The 18,830-nt window shown below is 45.6% G+C and overlaps 1 protein-coding gene across 2 annotated transcripts in view; it reads left to right on the top strand.

The window, feature by feature from the left end:
- Positions 1–4,982: 4,982 nt before the first annotated feature.
- LOC142360449 (protein ELYS-like) overlaps positions 4,983–18,830 on the top strand; it is a 45,678-nt gene continuing 31,830 nt past the window's right edge. Inside the window, exons 1-7 of one of the 2 annotated variants that reach the window (XM_075412663.1) lie at positions 4,983–5,015; positions 6,536–6,623; positions 12,178–12,304; positions 13,490–13,743; positions 16,455–16,635; positions 17,347–17,554; positions 17,976–18,092. In XM_075412663.1, the coding sequence (XP_075268778.1) occupies positions 12,184–12,304; positions 13,490–13,743; positions 16,455–16,635; positions 17,347–17,554; positions 17,976–18,092 (881 nt within the window). In that variant the 5' untranslated portion in view covers positions 4,983–5,015; positions 6,536–6,623; positions 12,178–12,183. Of the gene's footprint in view, positions 5,016–5,568; positions 6,624–12,177; positions 12,305–13,489; positions 13,744–16,454; positions 16,636–17,346; positions 17,555–17,975; positions 18,093–18,830 lie in introns of those variants that run through there. The other variant, XM_075412662.1, reaches the window with a different exon arrangement.

The raw sequence follows: 18,830 nt of genomic DNA, 5'->3' as shown, positions 1-18,830 counted from the left end.
CAGCACGGCTTTTGGAGATTCCTCTTTATCTCACTCGCCAGACTCCAGTGCGGGTGGTATAAAGCTCTGTCCTTGTCCTCTTCCTCTCCTATGCCTTATCTCTGGGTAATCCCAAATGCAAACATAAATTCAGCTGCTGAGCAACTTAAAGATCCAGCGCCCTATTCAGCTCAGTCTCTCAAGGTGAGATTAACCTGACCAAAAATAAAGGCGTATAGTGTAGATGACTCCATCTGCAGTGGCTGTCTAGTCTTCCTTTACAGCTAATCTCATAGGAGGTATCTAAAGCAGGTCAGATGAATGGCATCCAGGAAAAGCCCGTTCCCCTCCTCTACCACAAAAGGGAGCCCAGCTGAGCAGCTCTGATGTTGATGACTGCACTGTAGGTACTTAGAACTGGGCAAGATGAATGCCAGACCTTCTTTCCAAACACAGCCTTGCCCACCTCTCTGATGCATGCCCACGTAAGCCTCCCTGTCAGCTCAGGCTCAGGCTCAGCTAAACCAGACTGCTCCATCACGGTGCTCCTCAGCCACTGTTTAGGCCAACGTTCACGCATGCCTATAACTGGGGGGGGTGTTTTGTCCAGACCTCTCCTTGTGTCCTTATTCAGGCCATGTCTGAGCCTTGCAAGGTTTGTTCTCTACAAAAATTCCTGGCACAAAGCCTTTCTTTCTCCATACATATAGCGAAGACCCTCATCCTAGCTGTTATCACTTTGAATCATGCTTACTGCAGAAGTGCTTTTCCTGCCCTTAATAAATGCAGCCCTGTCCTGCACATAATCACTCTGCCTGCCTCAGTGAAAGACACGTCTCTGGCTGCCCCTCCAGCACTGCCATGCCTATCTTTGCATTTCTCCCCTTGTTCCCCACCCTCTGTCACATCAGATCAGAGACACTTGTCCTCACTTTCAAGATATTTTGTAGTCCACCCCGGCTCTGCCTGTCTCATAGAATCATAGAATCATTAAGGTTGGAAAAGACCTCTAAGATCATCAAGTCCAACTGTCAGCCCAACACCACCATGCCTGCTAAACCATATCCTGAAGTGACACATTTACACGTTTTTTGAACATGTCCAGGGATGGGGACTCCACCACTTCCCTGGGCAGCCTGTTCCAATGCTTGACCGCTCTTTCAGTAAACAAGTCTTTCCTAATATCCAGTCTAAACCTCCCCTGACACAACTTTAGGCCATTTCCTCCTGTCCTATCACTAGTTAGTTGGGAGAAGAGACCAGCACCCGTCTCACCACAACTTCTTTTCAGGTAGTTGTAGAGAGCAATAAAGTCTCCCCTCAGCCTCCTCTTCTCCAGAGTAAACAGCCCCAGCTACCTCAGCTGCTCCTCTTAAGACTTGTTCTCTAGACCCTTCACCAACATATATATATGCTCATGCACAGCCTCTCATGCATAACAGAGAGTCAGCTGTGCCATCGCCCATCGGCCGGTGCCATCATCCGCTCAGTGTGTTCTCATATGCAGCTCCGCAGGCATCATGCTGCCCAGCATGTCCAGGAGGAGGCTGCCTGCGTACCACTGCAAAGCTAACGCACCTTCAAAATTCCCCTTTTCCTCACAAGAAACATTTCAGAAGGGTTAGGCTTCCTTTCGTGCAGGCAACACTGTCTCGCCGATGCCTCGTGCTCCCACTCTGACTGTGCGCACAACCTGCCCCCATAGGTCAGAAGCCCGGCTGTCCTGTGCGACTTCATTGCCTGGCACAGTGGGCTGCTCGTCCACGACCAGCACTCTTCCATGCTACAAATAGATCTAAAATAGCCATAGCAGCCACCAAGTCACGATCAGCATTTGCATAATAATATGAAGAATGGTAGACTTAACCTTAAGAGGCACAGCTGTAATTCAGACGTAATGTGTGCCGTTAATAGCGCTGGGAGAAATTGAACGTATTTGTCACTCCTTTGATGATCCTGCCACTTCTTAGCAGCACTGCAGATTTGTTTATTACTATCTGAATATGTCTGTTTTAAAGTCAAGGAATGTTTTGACCATGTTACAGTACATACACTCAAGGGGGTAGCATTAGGCTTGCATTTTTCACTTCATACTTTCTCTTCTTTCAGTGACTAACAGCGTAACCTTAATTTTATGTTAGCTGTGTTAGTTTTTTACACATGCTTTCTTATTAAAAATAAGAGGAAAACTGCAGCTAAATAGCCTACCTCTTTAAAATCCAGAAGGGGGGGGGGGGCAAGCAGTTATCAGATAAGTTTGGGATATTGCAGTGGCTTCCTCTCCTGGGAAAGAGGGGGTGAAGAAAGAGGTGGGTGTCTGCTAGATTTGAATCATGCATCTTAGATGGTTTATGTAGACTATGTTCTAGAGTGTTCAGTGGAAATGTTTTATATTGAGAGTTTTTTCTTCTGAATTTTGTGTTGAATGAATTTGTGTCCTTAAAGAAACTCTGAGACTAACAGGGAGTCCTTGCTGTGATGGGAAACAGATTAGTCCTTACTTACAAGAAACTATTGTTCTGAAAGAGAACACAGGAATCTCAAGTAGGATCATTTAGTGTTATTACCTGGTTCGGGGTTTTTTTGTAATAAATCTTTTTGAGTGTGTGGGTTTAAACACCCATCTCAAAGTTTAGCTGCTTTGCTCCAAAATCAGTTATGGATGTGCTGAAGAGGTCTGGAGTGCAAGAACTGGCTTGTATCCTGATTTTCACTCTTACTGTTTGTAGAGTATTTTAGGACATACATGTGGGAGTGTGAGAGAAAAGGTAGGTATTAAATTGCTGGAGTGACAATAGCTCCGGTATTTTCTGAACAATTTGTAAATTGTAATGAAAATTATCTTGAATGCAATGTGCAATGAATCTCTTTGTGAAGGATACTATGTGGGTTGGAGAAAAAATAGCATGAAAGTGAAAATTCTGTTAAAATGCCAAAGACCAAAATTCTCTCCTTTTGTTTTTGAAGTTGAAAACAGAAGACTTGGTCCCTTAGTATAAACCGAGGGGTGAAAAAGTTATGCTGCAGGCACTACTGTAAATTCAGTGAGCTTTACGTAAGTTGTGACAACAGCAAAACACTCCTGTAAGAGAAATTAGGTGGCTGCCATCTAAGTGTGTTAGTGATGATGGCTTTATTCTCTGTTGAAGCTGGGATGTCTAATGGAATTCTTTTATTTAAGGTAAGTATAAAAGAAATTGAGCTCTTTTCATAGCTGAAATAAAAGGACTACCACATTCTGAACAGGCATGTGCAGACTGATTAAAAACTGTCTTCTGCGTGATGATGGAGATTCGAATACACATACTAACAAAGAACAAAATGCCTAGTTCTTGGCTACCTGAAGAAAACAACGGGGTCCTAGTGAAAATTGTTATCTGGAAAGGGAGTTGCAAATATCTTCAGTCATCTAATTCTTGCTCAGTACAAGAAAGTGGGACTTTGCTCAAGAAAGTGGGAGTTTGCTCACTCTTTGTACATAAACAGTGCTGCACAAGAGATACATCAGCTTGTTATCACCATCTCATCCTAACTGAAACAAGATCCAGAGCATCAAAAGTCATGAACTGGGATTCAACGAACAGTAATTCACAAGTACAGCAATACTTCTGTCTCCTAATGTTGCTGATGTTCTACCTCCAACAGGCAAAACCCGAAAGGGTAAGTATCTTGCCAAGGTGATGGTGACACGTACCTTGCGTTGTAAAGTAAATGGAAAGAAGGTCACAACTCAGCCTCGCAAAGCAACCCAAAGAACTATCATCACGACGGTTGTAAAGAATAGTTTCGTACCGGTAAGTACCTCCAACTGCCCTCTCTTCGGCAGTGAATGCGTGCGATAGTCATGGTTTCTATTTGTAAAGAAATGCTTATTTATTTATGCTGCCATATGGGTATTTTTTGAGTCTAAAATTGTATCTAATGTCTAGAGCTAAACTATTTTAAGTATTTTGATTGCCAGCATTACTTCATTAAAATCTAGCCATGTTTCTGCTTCCTTGCTGTTTAGACCTTTCCAGTCAAGTAGGAACAACTGTAATAGGGATCAGGAACCAAGCATGCCTGGAAACCTGTCTATTTACAATATGTACAAAGTCTTCTTCTCATTGGCATTTAGAGTATTTCACAAGCAAATACTCCTGCCATAAATTCCACTTGGACTGCCGGAGGATGTTAATGCAGAACCACTGCTTTTACAGACACTTCACCCATTGGTAGCAGGCTTAAGCTTCACTGAAATACATGGCTGCATCTTCTCCTGAGTTTTCACCGACACTGCCAAGATTGTAGCTGTTGCTGACACAGCTGTGCTGGCAAGAGTCTGCAATGAGGTGCAGAAAACCACAAACCAGGCCTGCAAACCGCTAGCAAGGAGCTCGATTTCCAGGCCAGGCCTGCAGGGAGCAGAGCCCGGTGCTATGGGATGCTCCCCCTGCCAGCACGGCCCCGTGCCTGGGGAGGGCCGAGCTTCTCTGAGACCCGGCTTCAGCAGCAACCAAGTGCCCCAAGGACGGGAGGCCCCCGCCATCAGAGGGACAGGCGTTGGCAGGGCTGGCACGAGCAGCCCATCTAGCCACCATGGCGAGTTCCCTCACCGTGGGACAGGGGGGCAGGCCCAGCCCCACAGGGTGAGGTGCCCTGGGGCAAGAGAGGGCCCTGCAGAGCGGGTGGGGGGTGCTCCCTGGGGGCTCAGGGATCGCCCCCCCTTCCAGACTCCCCGGCGGCTGAGGCGGCCGCTGGAGCTGGAGGTAAAATGGTGCCTCCCCTACGCCCCGGTAAGGGGACCAGCGGTGCAGCAGGCCACGAACTACAGTTCCCGGCGTGCCCCGCGCGAAGCCCCCCGGCACCGGAACGCGATACTGCGGGGGCGGAAGCGGCTGGGCACACTGGGACACGTAGTCCGGAGGTGGCCACCGCCCGGGGCCGTGTCACGCGGGTTTCAAAATTCCCGCGGTGGCTGCCGCAACTCTCGCGAGAACTCCGCCCCCCCCCGCCCCGCCCCGCCCCGCCCCCCGCGCGGCGGGTGAGCGAGCGAGGTGGGTACGGCGCGGCGCGGGGGGGGAGCGGGCGCGGCGCCGGAGCCGGGGCGGGCGCGGCAGCGGGGCGCACGCGGCGTGCGGGAACCCGTCGCGGCGGGCCCGGGGCAGGCGGAGGCCGCGGTGAACGCTGCGGGGGATGCCGCTGCCCTTATCGGCACGTACGGGGCAAAAACGGGTTGGGGGGGCGGGGAGCGGCGCGGGGAGAAGGCGGCGGTGGCGCCCGCCCGCCTTCCCCCGTACCAGGCGGCACCGGGCGCTCCTGAGGCGGCTAGGCCGGCACCGCCGGCGCTGGCGCAGCGCGGGCCCGGCGGGGGCCCTGGGCGGGCCCGGCCGCCCTCGCCGGCCCCTTATGTAAGCGACCCCTGGGCCGCGGCGCCGTGACCCGCTCCAGGTGGCCCGGCCGGGGCGGGGGAGGCCGGTGGCGCGGCCTGGGCAGCGCACACGGGGGGCGGCGGCTTGCAGGGCTCCGCAGCCGGGAGGCGGCCGTCGGGGTGGGGGTAGGGGGCGTGGGAGAGGTGGCGGCAGCCGCCGGGAGCCTTCCCCCCTGCCCGGACACCCGCCGCCCGGCCTGCGCACCCCTCCGCCCCTCGCTCCTGCCACCACTTATTGGGGGGGGGATTTTCCTTCCGATAATCGCCTCCCCGCCTCCCCTTTTTCGCTGTCGTTTTCCAGGAGGTGGCGGGAAATTCGCTGTCTGCGTGGAGCGGCGATTGCAGGACGAGGACTGGGTTTAATGGGGAGGGCACAGCTTTACAGGAATGCAGGGCATGTTGAGGGCTTCTCTTCAGTTTTGTGTGAAGCATGCATCACGCAGCAAAGCTGCTGACTAAACAAAAGTGCTGGATTTCCTCCTGCATAAACTGTGACCCCAGGTCTGGAGCTTCCGCCAGCAGCAAGAAGCGTGGTGCCAGCCTTTCGGGTCCGATATCTGCTTCGTAGCCGCATTTGGACAGATTGTGGGCAATTTTGGGCTTAATTCTGTCGGGAATGCTGAACGCCCTTTGGGGTGTCTGGCTGAACGTGGTCGTTCAGGTGCCTTCTTCGGCCCATCAGCGTGGATGATCGTATCGGTCTCGGCTGGCAGCTGTCACACGCGTTCGGGCACACAACACGGTGTCCTGTTGTGCTCCTCGTTCACTTGCTGCGTCAACTGGTTCTCCTGCATTGATTTGCCTGGGGCCTGCTTTTTTGAGATGGTGAAACGAACTGAGCCAGGCTTCTGTTAATTCCATGTCTTCCACCTCGAAAGCTGTTGGATACAGTTTTAGAGAACTAATGGTGACAAGGCTTTGCTGGTGTGGTACTTGAGTGAAATAAGCCTGAATTTAGAATTCTGATACGGACTGTCTCTATTATGCTGGTGACTTTTTAGATTAAAACTTAGGTTTTGGATTACATGTAGAGGTTTTGCCTAAAGCATCAGAGGGAGGTTTTCTGCCTCATTGGGAAAGAAAGGACCCACTTGTGGTACTCACTAAATGACCGGCTAACTTACTCCCTCAATCCTTTTTCTGCAGGAGTGAAATATGGCAAAGTGCAAATTCACTGACCCTGACTACTAAGGTGCAGAAAGTGTCTTTTCCATCTGCTGCTCCTCCAGTGTTTGTGAGTTGCTTCTCTTTTTCTGGGGAAAATGTCATTGAACCAGTCATTAATTTAAAAATTTCTGTAAGTGTCGTCTTTACATGATCTTCAACAAAGTGGATACTGCTTTTCTCAAAAGAACTTAGCTTTTCTTCCTTTTCTTCTTCTTTGTCTTCTTTCCACTCTTTGTCCTGTTTCCTCAGAAAATGTGATCTGAATAGTGTCACACAGTGTCCGTTCTCTGATCACCAAGTAGCACTTCCCTGAAATCACTTTAGTTTCCACATCTGGCTGAATGACAGAACGCCGCCTGTCAGCTGCAGCCTTTCTCAGTGAGATAGTGAGTCTCTACGTGCTAGGAGTTAAAAGTTGGCTAAATGTGCCTTTGGCAGGGTTCTTTCTAAAAGTAAAACGTTTTGTACCTCTCCTTGCAAACTGAGTGGATAGTGTCACGCACATATGAACTAGCATAATGGCTTACTGCCACCAAATGGAGACAGACAAAGTCCCTCTCCTTCTTCCCAATGCTTTGTCCTGCCTCCTTCCTCGTGCCAGCTTTTATGCTTGCTCGTTCTCTCTGCAAGCCAGTTTAACTCTGTAACCTGGTGGAAAACTATCTGCCAGCCCACCAGCCCCTGCCTGCAGGGTTAGTTCTCTGTCTGCTTAGGGAGTTAACTTGGCTCATGAAGTGCTCTAAAAAGTGTTCAAGGCAGTGCAAGGTAAGCCACACCGATACTGTAGTAGAGTGATGGAGCAGATGGCGAGATGGGAGGCAGCAGCAAGGCCTCTCTTTTGGTGGCAGTGAAGTCAGCATCTTTTGTGAAATCGTATCTTCAGCTGTGACTGACCATATTTTTAGTTTTTTTCTTCAATAAGCCCGTAATATTGTTGGCCTTTGAAACTGATTTTCCTGTACTGCCATCAGTCAAAACTGACATCCCAGAACTCTGACTTGGCTATATGTGATTCTGCTTGAACATGTAATTTCTCAGTACTTCTTTTTTTTATGGAGCTTTTTAATCAAAAATCTGTCATCAGTCTGTGACTTGTGGCATGTTCCTTGCTTTGGAAATAGTTCATGTGCTTGGAAGTCGGAAGTACCTAGGGGGAAGAATAATAGTAATTTTGGGGACTTGTACACAGGCAGCTTTGGTGTAGGATACAGCTGGGAGGCTGGATTCTGATTTGCTCCTGAACATGGAGTAAGCCTGTGGTGTTTTACACTAATCTGATTTCTAGCAGACAGAAATAGGAACGTCATTGTTGTCACTGTTTTCAAAGAGAGCAGGAATGCAGTTAGTGTTGGATATGTCTCTTAAAGGAGAGGCTTCATGCTTTTAACCTGTCTCTATCTTTTTTTCCTGCTGTTTTGGCTTCCCAGTAATCCTTGGTTTAATTTAGCAGAGTGATGCGGGTACAACATCCTAATTATCGGATCACTATATGTACTGTTTGTAATGTACTATGGATTTTATCTTCCTAGTTCCATATTGCCAAGTGAGATGTCTAGAAAAAAAAATGTTTAAAATGCCTGTTGGCTTACTAGAAGAAACCTGGGCATGCCTGATGCTCTAGCATTTTCATGTGCTTTTATATGCAGTTAATAACTACAGCATGATTAGATTTAAAGCTACATGAATGGTCCAGGTGTTGGAGTGTTAATACTTTGGTGGTTCTTACTGGTGGTATTGGACTGGTAAGCACGTTTGATGTGTACTGTAGGCAAGACTATACGGTGTCAAGGTGTGAGCGTTCCACCAGAGAAGAATTCTTTCTGGTTTGGTGGGGAGTTTGGGGTGGTGAGTGGTTTGCTTTTGAACTCAAATCTCCCCAGTAGGGTATCTTAAAATTTGATTTCCAGTTTGGCCACACAAAGTTCTGTGCTCTTGGCCTGTCCGGGTAGGCATACAGTGGCAAAGGCAGGGTGACTCAGGGTGAAGCGTGGAGAGCATGCAGTTGAGAAATTTTCTTGAATATTGTTACCTGCACTACTGGAAAATACTTGTTCACTCTTTTCGTCAAAATTGTCTTGCTAATATTATAGTGTATTATATTAATAATTACAAAGTACCTACCACACAGACTTTTTTCCCAGAAATTTCTGTGCTTGTTTACAAAAAAAATTATTTTTTATTCACTACAATAATATATGCTCTCTTTGGAATTTTGTGCTGTTTTCTAAAATTCCTTAATACATGTTGTCATAGTCAGTGTTGTGCCTTAAAGGAGGATTGACCAACTGAATACTTTAAAATAGGCTACTTTGCGGGTGGGTGGGGTGGTTGATTGATCAATGTTTTCATTAATGATCTGGATGATGGGACAGAGTGTACGCTCAGCAAGCTGACTGATGGTGCAAAATTGGGAAGAGCGGTGATACAGCAGAGGGTCATGCTGCCATCCAGAGGAACTTTGACAGGCTGGAGAGGTGGGCTGGCAGTAATCTCATGCAGTTCAACAAGGAGAATTGCAAAGTCCTGCAGATGAAGAGGGACAACCCCAGGCACCTGTATATGCTGGGGGCTTCCGAGCTGGAAAGCAGCTTGGCAGAAAAGACCCTGGGCATCCTGGCGGACACCAAGTTAAACGTGAGCCAGCAGTGTGCCCTTGCGGCAAAGGTGGCTGATGATGTCCTGGGCTGCATCAGGCGGAGCGTTGCCATCAGGTCAGGGGAGGTGACCCTTCCTCTGCTCAGCACTGGTGAGGCCACATCTTTAGTGCTGTGTCCGGGTCTGGGCTTCTCGGTGTCATAGAGAGATGGAGTTACTGGAAAGAGTCCAGCAAAGGGCCACTAAGATTGTCAAGGGACTGGAGTACCTGTACTGTGAGGAAAGGCCAAGAGAGCTGGGACTGTTCAGCCTGGAGAAGAGAAGGCTCAGGGCGGATCTCGTCAATGCATATAAATACCTGAAGAGAGAGTGTGAAGCAGATGGACCCAGGTACTTTCCAGTGGTGCCCAGTGACAGGACCAGAGGCAATGGGCACAAACTGAAGCACAGGAGGCTCTGTCTGAACATCAGGAAAAACTTGACAAGTGACCAAGCACTGGCACAAGTTGCCCGAAGAGGTTGTGGTGTGTCCATCCTTGGAGACAGACATTCAAAAGCTGTCTGAACGTGGCACTGGGCGGCCTGCTTTAGGTGACCCTGCCTGAGCAAGGGGGTTGGACCAGAAAACGGTCCCTTCCAGCCTCAGCCATTCTGTGATTCTGAATGGCCTTTCTCTCCTTTGACTGTGAATGTAAGAGAGGCTTCAAATTGGCTCTGGTGTGTTCCACTGCTTGCTATTGCATGACCTCACTCGTGTTTTATACGTTCCTTTTCAGTTTTTTCCACTGCTAACTCTTGGTGGAATCAGCAGAAAAAAAAAATGCACTCTCAGAAGCAGCAACTTACTTCCAAGAAAACCGTAAATTAGGCTATAAAACGGTGGCCCTGTGCAAAATAAACAATGAAGAAGTGTGTGTTTGTTTGTTTTGGGCTGGTTTTTTTTTTGGCTGGTCACAATACTGGAAATCGGGTAAGACCCTGCAGAGAACACCACTGAGAGAAGACACTGGGGCTCTGAACACAGATTGTGTATGTCTGAGGTCCTGTTTCTTCCCTTCATCTCCTTGTCTTACCTGTCCTCTGAAAATGATAACAACTGGTGACAGAAAAAGCACCAAAGTGATAAAAGCACATTAAATACTGTTATGTGAGAAGCTTTTTAGGTGGGTTTTCTTAATATATTTTTTTTATTTTAGTGGCATAGTCTACTTTTGGTATCTGTTTTATCTCCTGCTTCTACCTGTTCTGTTTGTCTCCTCCTGCGTGTGCTCTGCTGAGTAGTTCCTTTCTTTGTCCATTACACAGTGTATCCCCGTTACTTCATCCTATCCTGGACATGTCTTGAATATGATTTTTCTGTTTGGTTGCCTCCTTTTCCTGCTTTTTCAGTTATATCAGCTGGTTGTCTTGCTCCTCCCCTTCTGAAATTTCTCCCTGTGATAATACTCTCTGGTCATTCCTCCTTTCTTGTTCAGCATCACATTATTGCTGAAGGCACCTGTCAAAACACTTGGACGTTGAAGGCGTTTAAAAGATGCTATTCAGTAACCCAACATATGTGTATTAGTATTTGGTATTATGGGTTACTCATAAAACATACTCACTAAATCATTACAATTAGATGAAGCCAGAATGCTGGTCAAATTTTGAGGCTTTTTACTCTCTGGGTGTTTTTTTAGTAGTAGTAGTGGGTTTTGTTTTTTTTTTTTAGTAGTAGTGGGTTTTTTTTTTTTTTAGTAGTGGTAGTTTTAAAAAACTACTGCAGATAAGTTGACCCATTTGGAACCTGAGCTGTGCTAGTTGTGAGTGCTGGCAGAGTGGTCAGGCTGGCTGGCTGTAGCAGCATCTTGTAATACTGGCTTTGCCATTGGCAACATTTTTTTCAAAACATTGACTTGTGCTTAGTGTGGGACCCTAACTTAAACTTCCTTTGTTTCATGCGCTCGCTGTTTTCATGCTGGCAGAAGATACTGGAACATATTCTCAAATAGAGTGCTTGTGACTTGAAATATAGTAGACTCCAGTGCCCAGGCTTTAAAGCACAATCTTTCATGTTCGTATAACAATTCGTGGAACACTTCATATAAATTGTATTTATTTTTAAACATTTTGTTTAATAACTTTGTGTTGCTCTCAGAGTGTAGTCTTTAAAACTAGCTGTAACCTGCTATGCTGTAAGGAAAATTGTTTGCAGGAGAACGTGTATGGTATAGTTAAAGCAATAGGATTTGCGTGCAAAGTGGCTGGCTGTACTGGTTTGTAGCACAGGATAAGAGTTCTTTTTGATGCCGGAGTTGGTCAGCATGTATAACACCCAGAAACAGTGAACTACATACAGTATCTTCCTTTTGAGACTTCATGAAGACAGTGGTGCTGTTTGAACAAGATAATTGAATCTGTCTTGTCTTCCTGAGGCTTTCTCAGTAACCCATAGAACTTGCAAAACATAGTTACATAAAGTAGTTTGTACTTCCATGTGTATGGAGTATATCTTATGTAGCCACCTATTTGATCTTGTAAATCACTTCACCTTTTAAGCTTTTCCACGAAAAAAGAACTGACTATTCCTTAGTGTTCAGAACAAATATGCAAAAAGGGAGCAACGCATAAATGATGCATGAAATCTGCTAGAGGACAATTGACAAGAAATAATATAGCATAAAGTCAAGGAACAGGGCAAAAGGGAACTTCTACCTGTTACTGAGAAGCTTTTTAAAATATATTTTTTCTCAGATCTCATCTTACTAACCGATGTCAGTAGAGTTGCACTCAGTGCATTGTTTTTTTTGCTGTTCTTGATCTTGTCGATACCTCTGTCATTTGTTGGTGGTGATCTCATAGGCATCAGAAAAGCAAAGGATTCTCCTTTTGCTCTGCTGTGAGATCAAAAAGTCTCCTGAGTGCCATCTTTTAAGGAAAAGCTGTATAGGAGACTATTCACTAATGAAACTTATGTAATCTCACTGAAAAATATTTATGGCTGCTGTGAGTCCATTTCTGTGGGGTTTTTTTTTCTTTCTTTACAGTGAAGAATGCGAGGCCTAACAGCTCAGGTAACCAGCAGTCTGCTGCAGTTTCCAGAGGTGACTGTTCAGGCCCTCGAGGAAGATGAGAACACCCTGGATTCTGTGCTGCACGGGAAGTTTTCTGGAGGTGAGCATTTTCCCATAAATTTGGTCTTGGTATGAAGTTGTCATTGCCTGGAGGTTACCTGAAGCATCGGGTCATGGTATCAGCTGTGTCAGGTTGGTGCAGTTAAGGTGACTCACCAGGTTTAGAGAGAGCAGAAAAGGTGTTTTATCAATTATAAATGCCAATATTAAAACTTTAGTATAGTTAAACTTTCAAATTACAAGCACCTGCACCAATCTTGTGCTATTAAAAGAATTTCTGTAAACATGCGGAGTCAGTGAGCCCTCCTCAATTTCTAATGAAATAAAAGGCAATTTTCACAAAAGTATGAGTGTTGTTTGGGGCCGTTTGCATTTGCACCGGCTCAAGCTCTGCGACCATGATAGCATCAGAGGCAGAAATCGTTCTACTGCAATGTTCCAGAGGCAAAGCCCTCTGCTCTTTCTTTTCTGGTCTGAATAGAAACAGGAGGAAGAGGACAAGGCTGTTAAGCTCTGCAGCCGTATTTCCAAAGTATTTACTAGGGTGCTGATGAGTACGCAGTGCGAGCTGCTGAAATTGGCTAAGCAGATGAGGTAGTTGCCTTTCTAGGCGATCTGAAAGTGGAGCTGGGTGCTTGTTGGGATGTCTTGGTTTCTCTTAAGACCAAGTAGAATCTGTCTACCTGGCTGGAAATGCAGGACTTGAGTTAATACTTCCTTTGAGCTTGAAGGAGTTGAGTGCAACGAAATGTGTTTAAATTCTTTCTGTTCTCAGCCCATGTAGAAGTGTGAATTTCCTAACACAGTGCCCATTTTAAGGTAGTTTCTTGCTGAAGCCCAAATCCCTGCCAAAGCAGGCATGCGTCAAGTGAAATTAATAAACTAGAAATGAATTGGCTTAGAGTTGTTCTGCTTGAAGTACACTGCAAGGCTTGTATTCTCATACGCATCTAGATGACTTCTAGTAATACGAAGCTGCAGGTGGTAGAAAGAGTATAGATCAATGTATTGTCATCTTTATCCCAGACAGTCAAGTGGAAAATAATAAGGGTGTTGATTTTAAGATGTATTGCTTGAGAATTTCAATGGGTGATTTGAAAGAACTGACTGGGATTCGGTAAGGCGGTACTTTTATTGAAGGAAAGGGGCAGTGACTGTCATTTTTTCAGTTGTCTCCAATCTTCCGTTGGAAATGTGCTTTAGTCAGCTTCCATTTCTCTTACAGGGAGAAATGGGCTAGCATGGCTGGCGTGTGGTCCTCAGCTTGAGGTAGTGAACTCTGTGACAGGAGAGCGGCTCTCTGCGTACCGTTTCAGTGGGATAAACGAGCAGCCTCCCACTGTTCATGCGGTAAAGGAGTTTTCCTGGCAGAAGAGAACTGGACTGCTGGTTGGGTTGGAAGAAGCAGAGGGAAGTGTTCTCTGTCTGTATGACCTTGGAACATCACGAGTGGTTAAAGCGGTTGTTCTTCCAGGAAAGGTACGTACTTTTTCAGCAGAGAAAGGAAGCTTTTGTGTTCTTAGGTGCTGCAAAATCCTGTTCCCGGAAAAGGTTTGGAGTCTTTCTGTGAAGGAGGTATTTTTATCTCTCTTGCATTAGCATACCATCACTGGAGAGTCTCTGGTCAAGAGAGCTTGGATGTAAAATCTTGGGCTTAACGGTACCATCCTCTTTGAAGTTCCCTGATAGTAAAAGAAGTCTTCTGGTTGAATTGTAGAGCATGTAGTTACCTAATTCTCCGCTTCCTCAAAAAGGCATTGTAAATGATCTTTTTTTTGGCCGGAGTGAAAAATAAAAAATAAACCCCACGCTTCCAAGCGACTAGAACCTACATTTCTGAAATGGTTAACTTCTGCCAGAAATGCTGTCTTTAAAATACCTCAGACTTCCATAGCTCTGCTCTAAATGACTTCGACACATTCCCATGAACCTCAGACTAACTAACTTCTAAGTTGCGAGTAGGAGTAAGGGTAAGCAAAACCAAGCCGACAAAGTTTGCACTGGGCCACTGTCCATATGATCTGAATTTATCCTCGAACTCTTACTTCCAAATTAGACATAATACATGTTTTTAATCTGCCCAACTGTTTCTCTGATTTTCAGACGGATTGTTTTTTCAAGTCAAATGCAGATCTGCTCTGCACATCACTTTCTGCACCTTTTGTCATGGCTGTTATAAGGCTTTAATGAGCACCTTAATTTTTTAATATTTTAATCCTAATATTTTCTGTGCGGGTGTATGTTCTGCGGACTACAAAGTTGTACAGGTTAACGCTAACTTTGAGCAACCCTGGTCCAAGACGTAAAGCCGTTAGTGTATTAATGCAGGGTGTTTATAGTGACTGTATGACTGCCTTTTGGTGCAAGAGTAGATGTGTGGTCATGCAGAGAGTAAAGGAAGGAGTTTAAAAACCCAAACTCACAAGTTGAGAAAAAGAATCATGCCCAAATTCTGTTATTGGTGGGGGTGTCTCTGCTTGCCATCTGGCTATACATGTGACAAGCAGCAGAAAGCTGAGAGTGTTAATGGAGTATGGTTTGAAATGGATGCTTGTAAAGGCAAATCTGAATTAAACCCACTAATTATATTAAATTGGTTTATAATGGTGGTATGTTTCAGAACTATTGAGCGGTAATTTCATGAATTTTCCTGGTTTGCATGAGGCAGGAGGGTAGCATTCAGATTCAGCAAGCTGAGGAAAGGTTTCTTTGTTCGTTCAGTAGCCTAGGAGAACATGAAAAGCCAGTGCATGCCGTGGTAGAAACCATGCTGTTTCAGGAGCTGCTACATGGAACGCTGAAGTGTTCAACCTGGGAAATGTTTTTGTCAGGCTGTATGCAAAAATGGAAAAGATTCCTTGGGAGACAGTTGTACAAGGGAAAACATCTAAAAAGAAAAGGAAGTGAGAAGCAGCACTTGAACTTTGGCTGATTCTGCAGCGAGATGGCTACAGTACTTCTGCTTTCCTCATGACAGTCATCCGGAGTTGGAGCAGCAAGAATTCAAATAGTCCAAATGTGTTTGAAAGTCCTTGGAGCAGCAGAGAAGATTGGAAATTTAATTGGGTTTCTAGGAAATCAGAAACAAAGCCAAGCTGTCTGAGTTACCATAGGTCTTTCTAAAAGATTCAACTGCTTGTGAGCAAGAGGAAAGGTGAATTGTGTGGGAGACTGGCAGGGAGTGTAGTCATAGCAAGTGCTGGATCTGGGAGAGGAGAAAGCCTTGGGACTGAGGGCTTTGGTTATTTTTCCCTAGCTGTGAGGGTTAAAAAAAGTAGCTTTAGTGCAGGAGTCTTCACGTGCTCGTCTCTCTGCGCTAGCAGTCGGTGTTGTCCTGGGACGTGTTGCAGGTGCTGACAGGTCTGTCTTCGCTTTGTCCTAAAGCCGCATGCAGAGCGCTTTGCCTGTGCAAGAGCAGTGTGCACGTCTCCCTTTAGCTGGAGCTGGCTTTTCATCTAACAAGCTGCTGTTCTCTTTGCCATTGCTTTAGGCTGGCTTTTTAAATTTTTGTTCACATTCCTAGATGTGCTGGTGTGCATCTAAAACTGCTTCCACTTTATCGGGTGGTTATTTTTGTTCTAAGTGAGGACTAGTGTGCGGTTGACCAAGCCGCTCTCTCGCTTCAACACTTTCCAGAAGTGTTTCCTTCACATGGAAGTGGTGCGTCTGCCATGCAACTCGGCCGCTGGCTCGTCTGACGTACAGCCACGATTTATCCTAAAAGCTGTTTGGCAAAGAAGGCATCGACGGTATCACAGAGCTGATGGGCTGTGAGCAGTGGGAGAACTCGACTTAGTTTTGTCCTTCAGTCCCTTCAACATGATGAAGTTTCTTGCATGTGACTAATTTTTTCTGTTTTCTTGGAGTTCGTTATTTCTAAGCAGGAAATGGACATTGGTAGGCTGTAATACTAGAATGCAGCATTGAAGTTGAAGTTAATTCAGTGAAATAACCACAGGAAATCTAGTAAATGGAAGGCAACAACAGATTTTTGTACAGGCCTCCCGTTCCATTCCCCCATCCCCCCATCCCCCTCCTTTTGCTGTGATTGGGAGACAATGCTCTTTTTGAAGTCTTATGATCCTGTACTTACTTTCTTGTTTGTGCCGTGCTAATTCTGCCTTCACCTAGGAGTGATTTCTATTTAGCTTGTCAAACAGCTTCACTATTAACTTGTAGTTTTCCTGTAGGTAACTGCTGTAGAACCCATCACTAATCATGGAGGACCCAGTGTCAGCACTCGGCACCTTCACCAGAGCCTGCAGTGGCTCTTTGGAGTGGCAGCAGTGGCTACAGATGTTGGTCATCTGCTTCTGGTTGACCTTTGTTTGGATGATTTATCTTGCAATCAGAATGAGCTAGAAGCATCAGGTAAGCCTGCAGTTTTAAAACTTGCGTTTACCAGTAAGACAACGTGTGTCTTTGCAATAAACAACAGGCATCCCGCTTTGAAGGCAGGAGCGTGCAGCCATTCACGACTGCTGGTTACAGATGGCGGGCTGTCATCGTACAGTCCTGAACCGATTAAAACGGGAGTGGCTTAACACTCCTTCTAATGCTGTAAGCGCCTCCCTGCTGCCAAGATACCTCCGTCAGGATGATTCTTGCCAGTGAGGTGTAGGAGTTTTACCATGTGAGTCGTGCAGCTGCCTGATAGGCGGTTGTGTCAGAGGTGGTCTATTTCTCGGGAAAGTGCTGCTGCTTCTGTTAATTGAGTTGGGGCAAATTTTAGGCTTGTTTTTTAAAATAGATCTGACTGCTCAAAAATGGCGCCTTTGGATGAATAATTTGAAATAGCCCCATCAGGAGGCCCGAACTCCTGATTTACAGAGTCCAAGAAGAATTTGTCTATGAAGGTTAGACTTTTACCTGGTTTTGAAATAGGAGTGAGAATACCTGTCCGATCGGAGAGTTCTTCTGTTCTTTGAAGACGTCCAAAAGGGAAGTGGCAAAGAAGTGTTGCATAAGTGGGTATTTTGCCTGGGATGGTAGAATGAGATTCTACGTGTTGTCACGTCAGTGTTGAACATGCAATGTAAATGGCATAACACATTCATTTGTTGCGTGGTTCTGTGTGCATAGATCTAGAAGTTGTCAGTAGAATTCCTGCTGAAGTTCCACAGAGAAGAGAAGCTGCGACCAGAGAAGGGAGACATCTCTGTTTCCAACTACAAAATCCTTCAGGATCAGCAATATCAACGCTGTGCTACATCAGCAGAAGCAATCAGCTCGTTGTGGGTTTTTCGGATGGCTACCTGTCACTATGGAATATGAAAACTTTGAAGAGGGAGTAAGTAGGCCTTTACCCTTGGCCATGCCTGGAGGTGCAGAGGTCTGTTTGTAGCTGTTGTAAATTTGTTTGTAAGATATGTTGCATTTCAAATTCAATATTTATGTACGCTACAAGAATAGCAGTAACCTTTTTCTTGGCAACTGAAGGGATCAGTTATGTTGCATATCCTCAGGCAGAGGAGGACATAAATCCAGGTTATTGTGTTAGATGGACAGTAATTTCCTCACCTCTTGACTGTTGCCTGAAAAGTAGTAGCTACCTTGACTCACTTGTTTGAGATGGAAGTCTGACTATTTGTTCGTTGAGGACAAGCATGTAAGGTGCTGTTTTCTGAGGAGATGCTTCTACCCTTCTACAAACAGTAGGGTCACCTTCTCTATTTTTTTTCTTTGTTTTTTTTTTTTCCTTAACTCTGTAGGCACCACTCTCAGCTCGAAGGAGGAAGGATTCCTGTCTATGCTGTCACGTTTCAAGAGCCTGAGAATGATCCTCGCAATTGTTGCTATTTGTGGGCTGTTCAGTCTACACAAGAAAGGTGAATAAAAACTTTCTATGAGTCACTGTTGGTTTTTTTTTTTTTAAATATTTCTTCACATACAGTTGATACATGTGCATTTGTTTTGTTTCTTTAGTTGTGCAGGAGATTCTCTCGGGTATGTAATGTGTTATGACGCAATTTTTACAGGATTGACCAGACATGAAGGGTGAGCTGATAGTTCATGCCTTCTGGAAGAAGGCAAAGCAACAGTGGCTGTATGTTTGTGCTCGCCTTCTTAATGGCGTTCCTTTGTTTCTTGATGACTGCTTCATGATCTGTTTGATATTTGCACCATGGTATTAAAATAGCATTAGATGGCCGTTCAGCAGAAAAGTCAGTGGTTTCGTGCAGGGCTAACGAATGGAATTGGTGTGTGAAGGGCTCAGTGTATGCAAGAGAGGGACTGGAACTTGCTGGGAAGGGAAGGAAGAAGAGGAGAAAGATCTCTCTCTCCTTCAGCATCAGCAAGCTATTGAATCAGCTCAGCCGTTCATAGAGTGAGAATCTTTTAAAGTTTGACTTCAAAGCAGTTTTGAATCAAGAACTCTGCCCTGTGAAGAGCAAGTTCCAGCAATGTGGAGTCCATGCAAGAGGTTAAGGCTTTCAAATTGCATGGTTAGCATTGGCCCCTGCAGCTGTTAGTGTCAGCACTGCCTTCTTCATGTTTTAGTGGCTAAGTGTGAGCAATTACCAGTTGTGGGAAGCAGTGTTTTTCTTTTGAGCAAGAGCCTGCTA

Source organism: Opisthocomus hoazin, chromosome 2 (genome assembly GCF_030867145.1).
Source record: "Opisthocomus hoazin isolate bOpiHoa1 chromosome 2, bOpiHoa1.hap1, whole genome shotgun sequence".
NCBI lineage: Eukaryota > Metazoa > Chordata > Aves > Opisthocomiformes > Opisthocomidae > Opisthocomus > Opisthocomus hoazin.
Note: the sequence above shows the minus strand (reverse complement) of the source record. Positions and strands in the feature narration are given on the sequence as shown.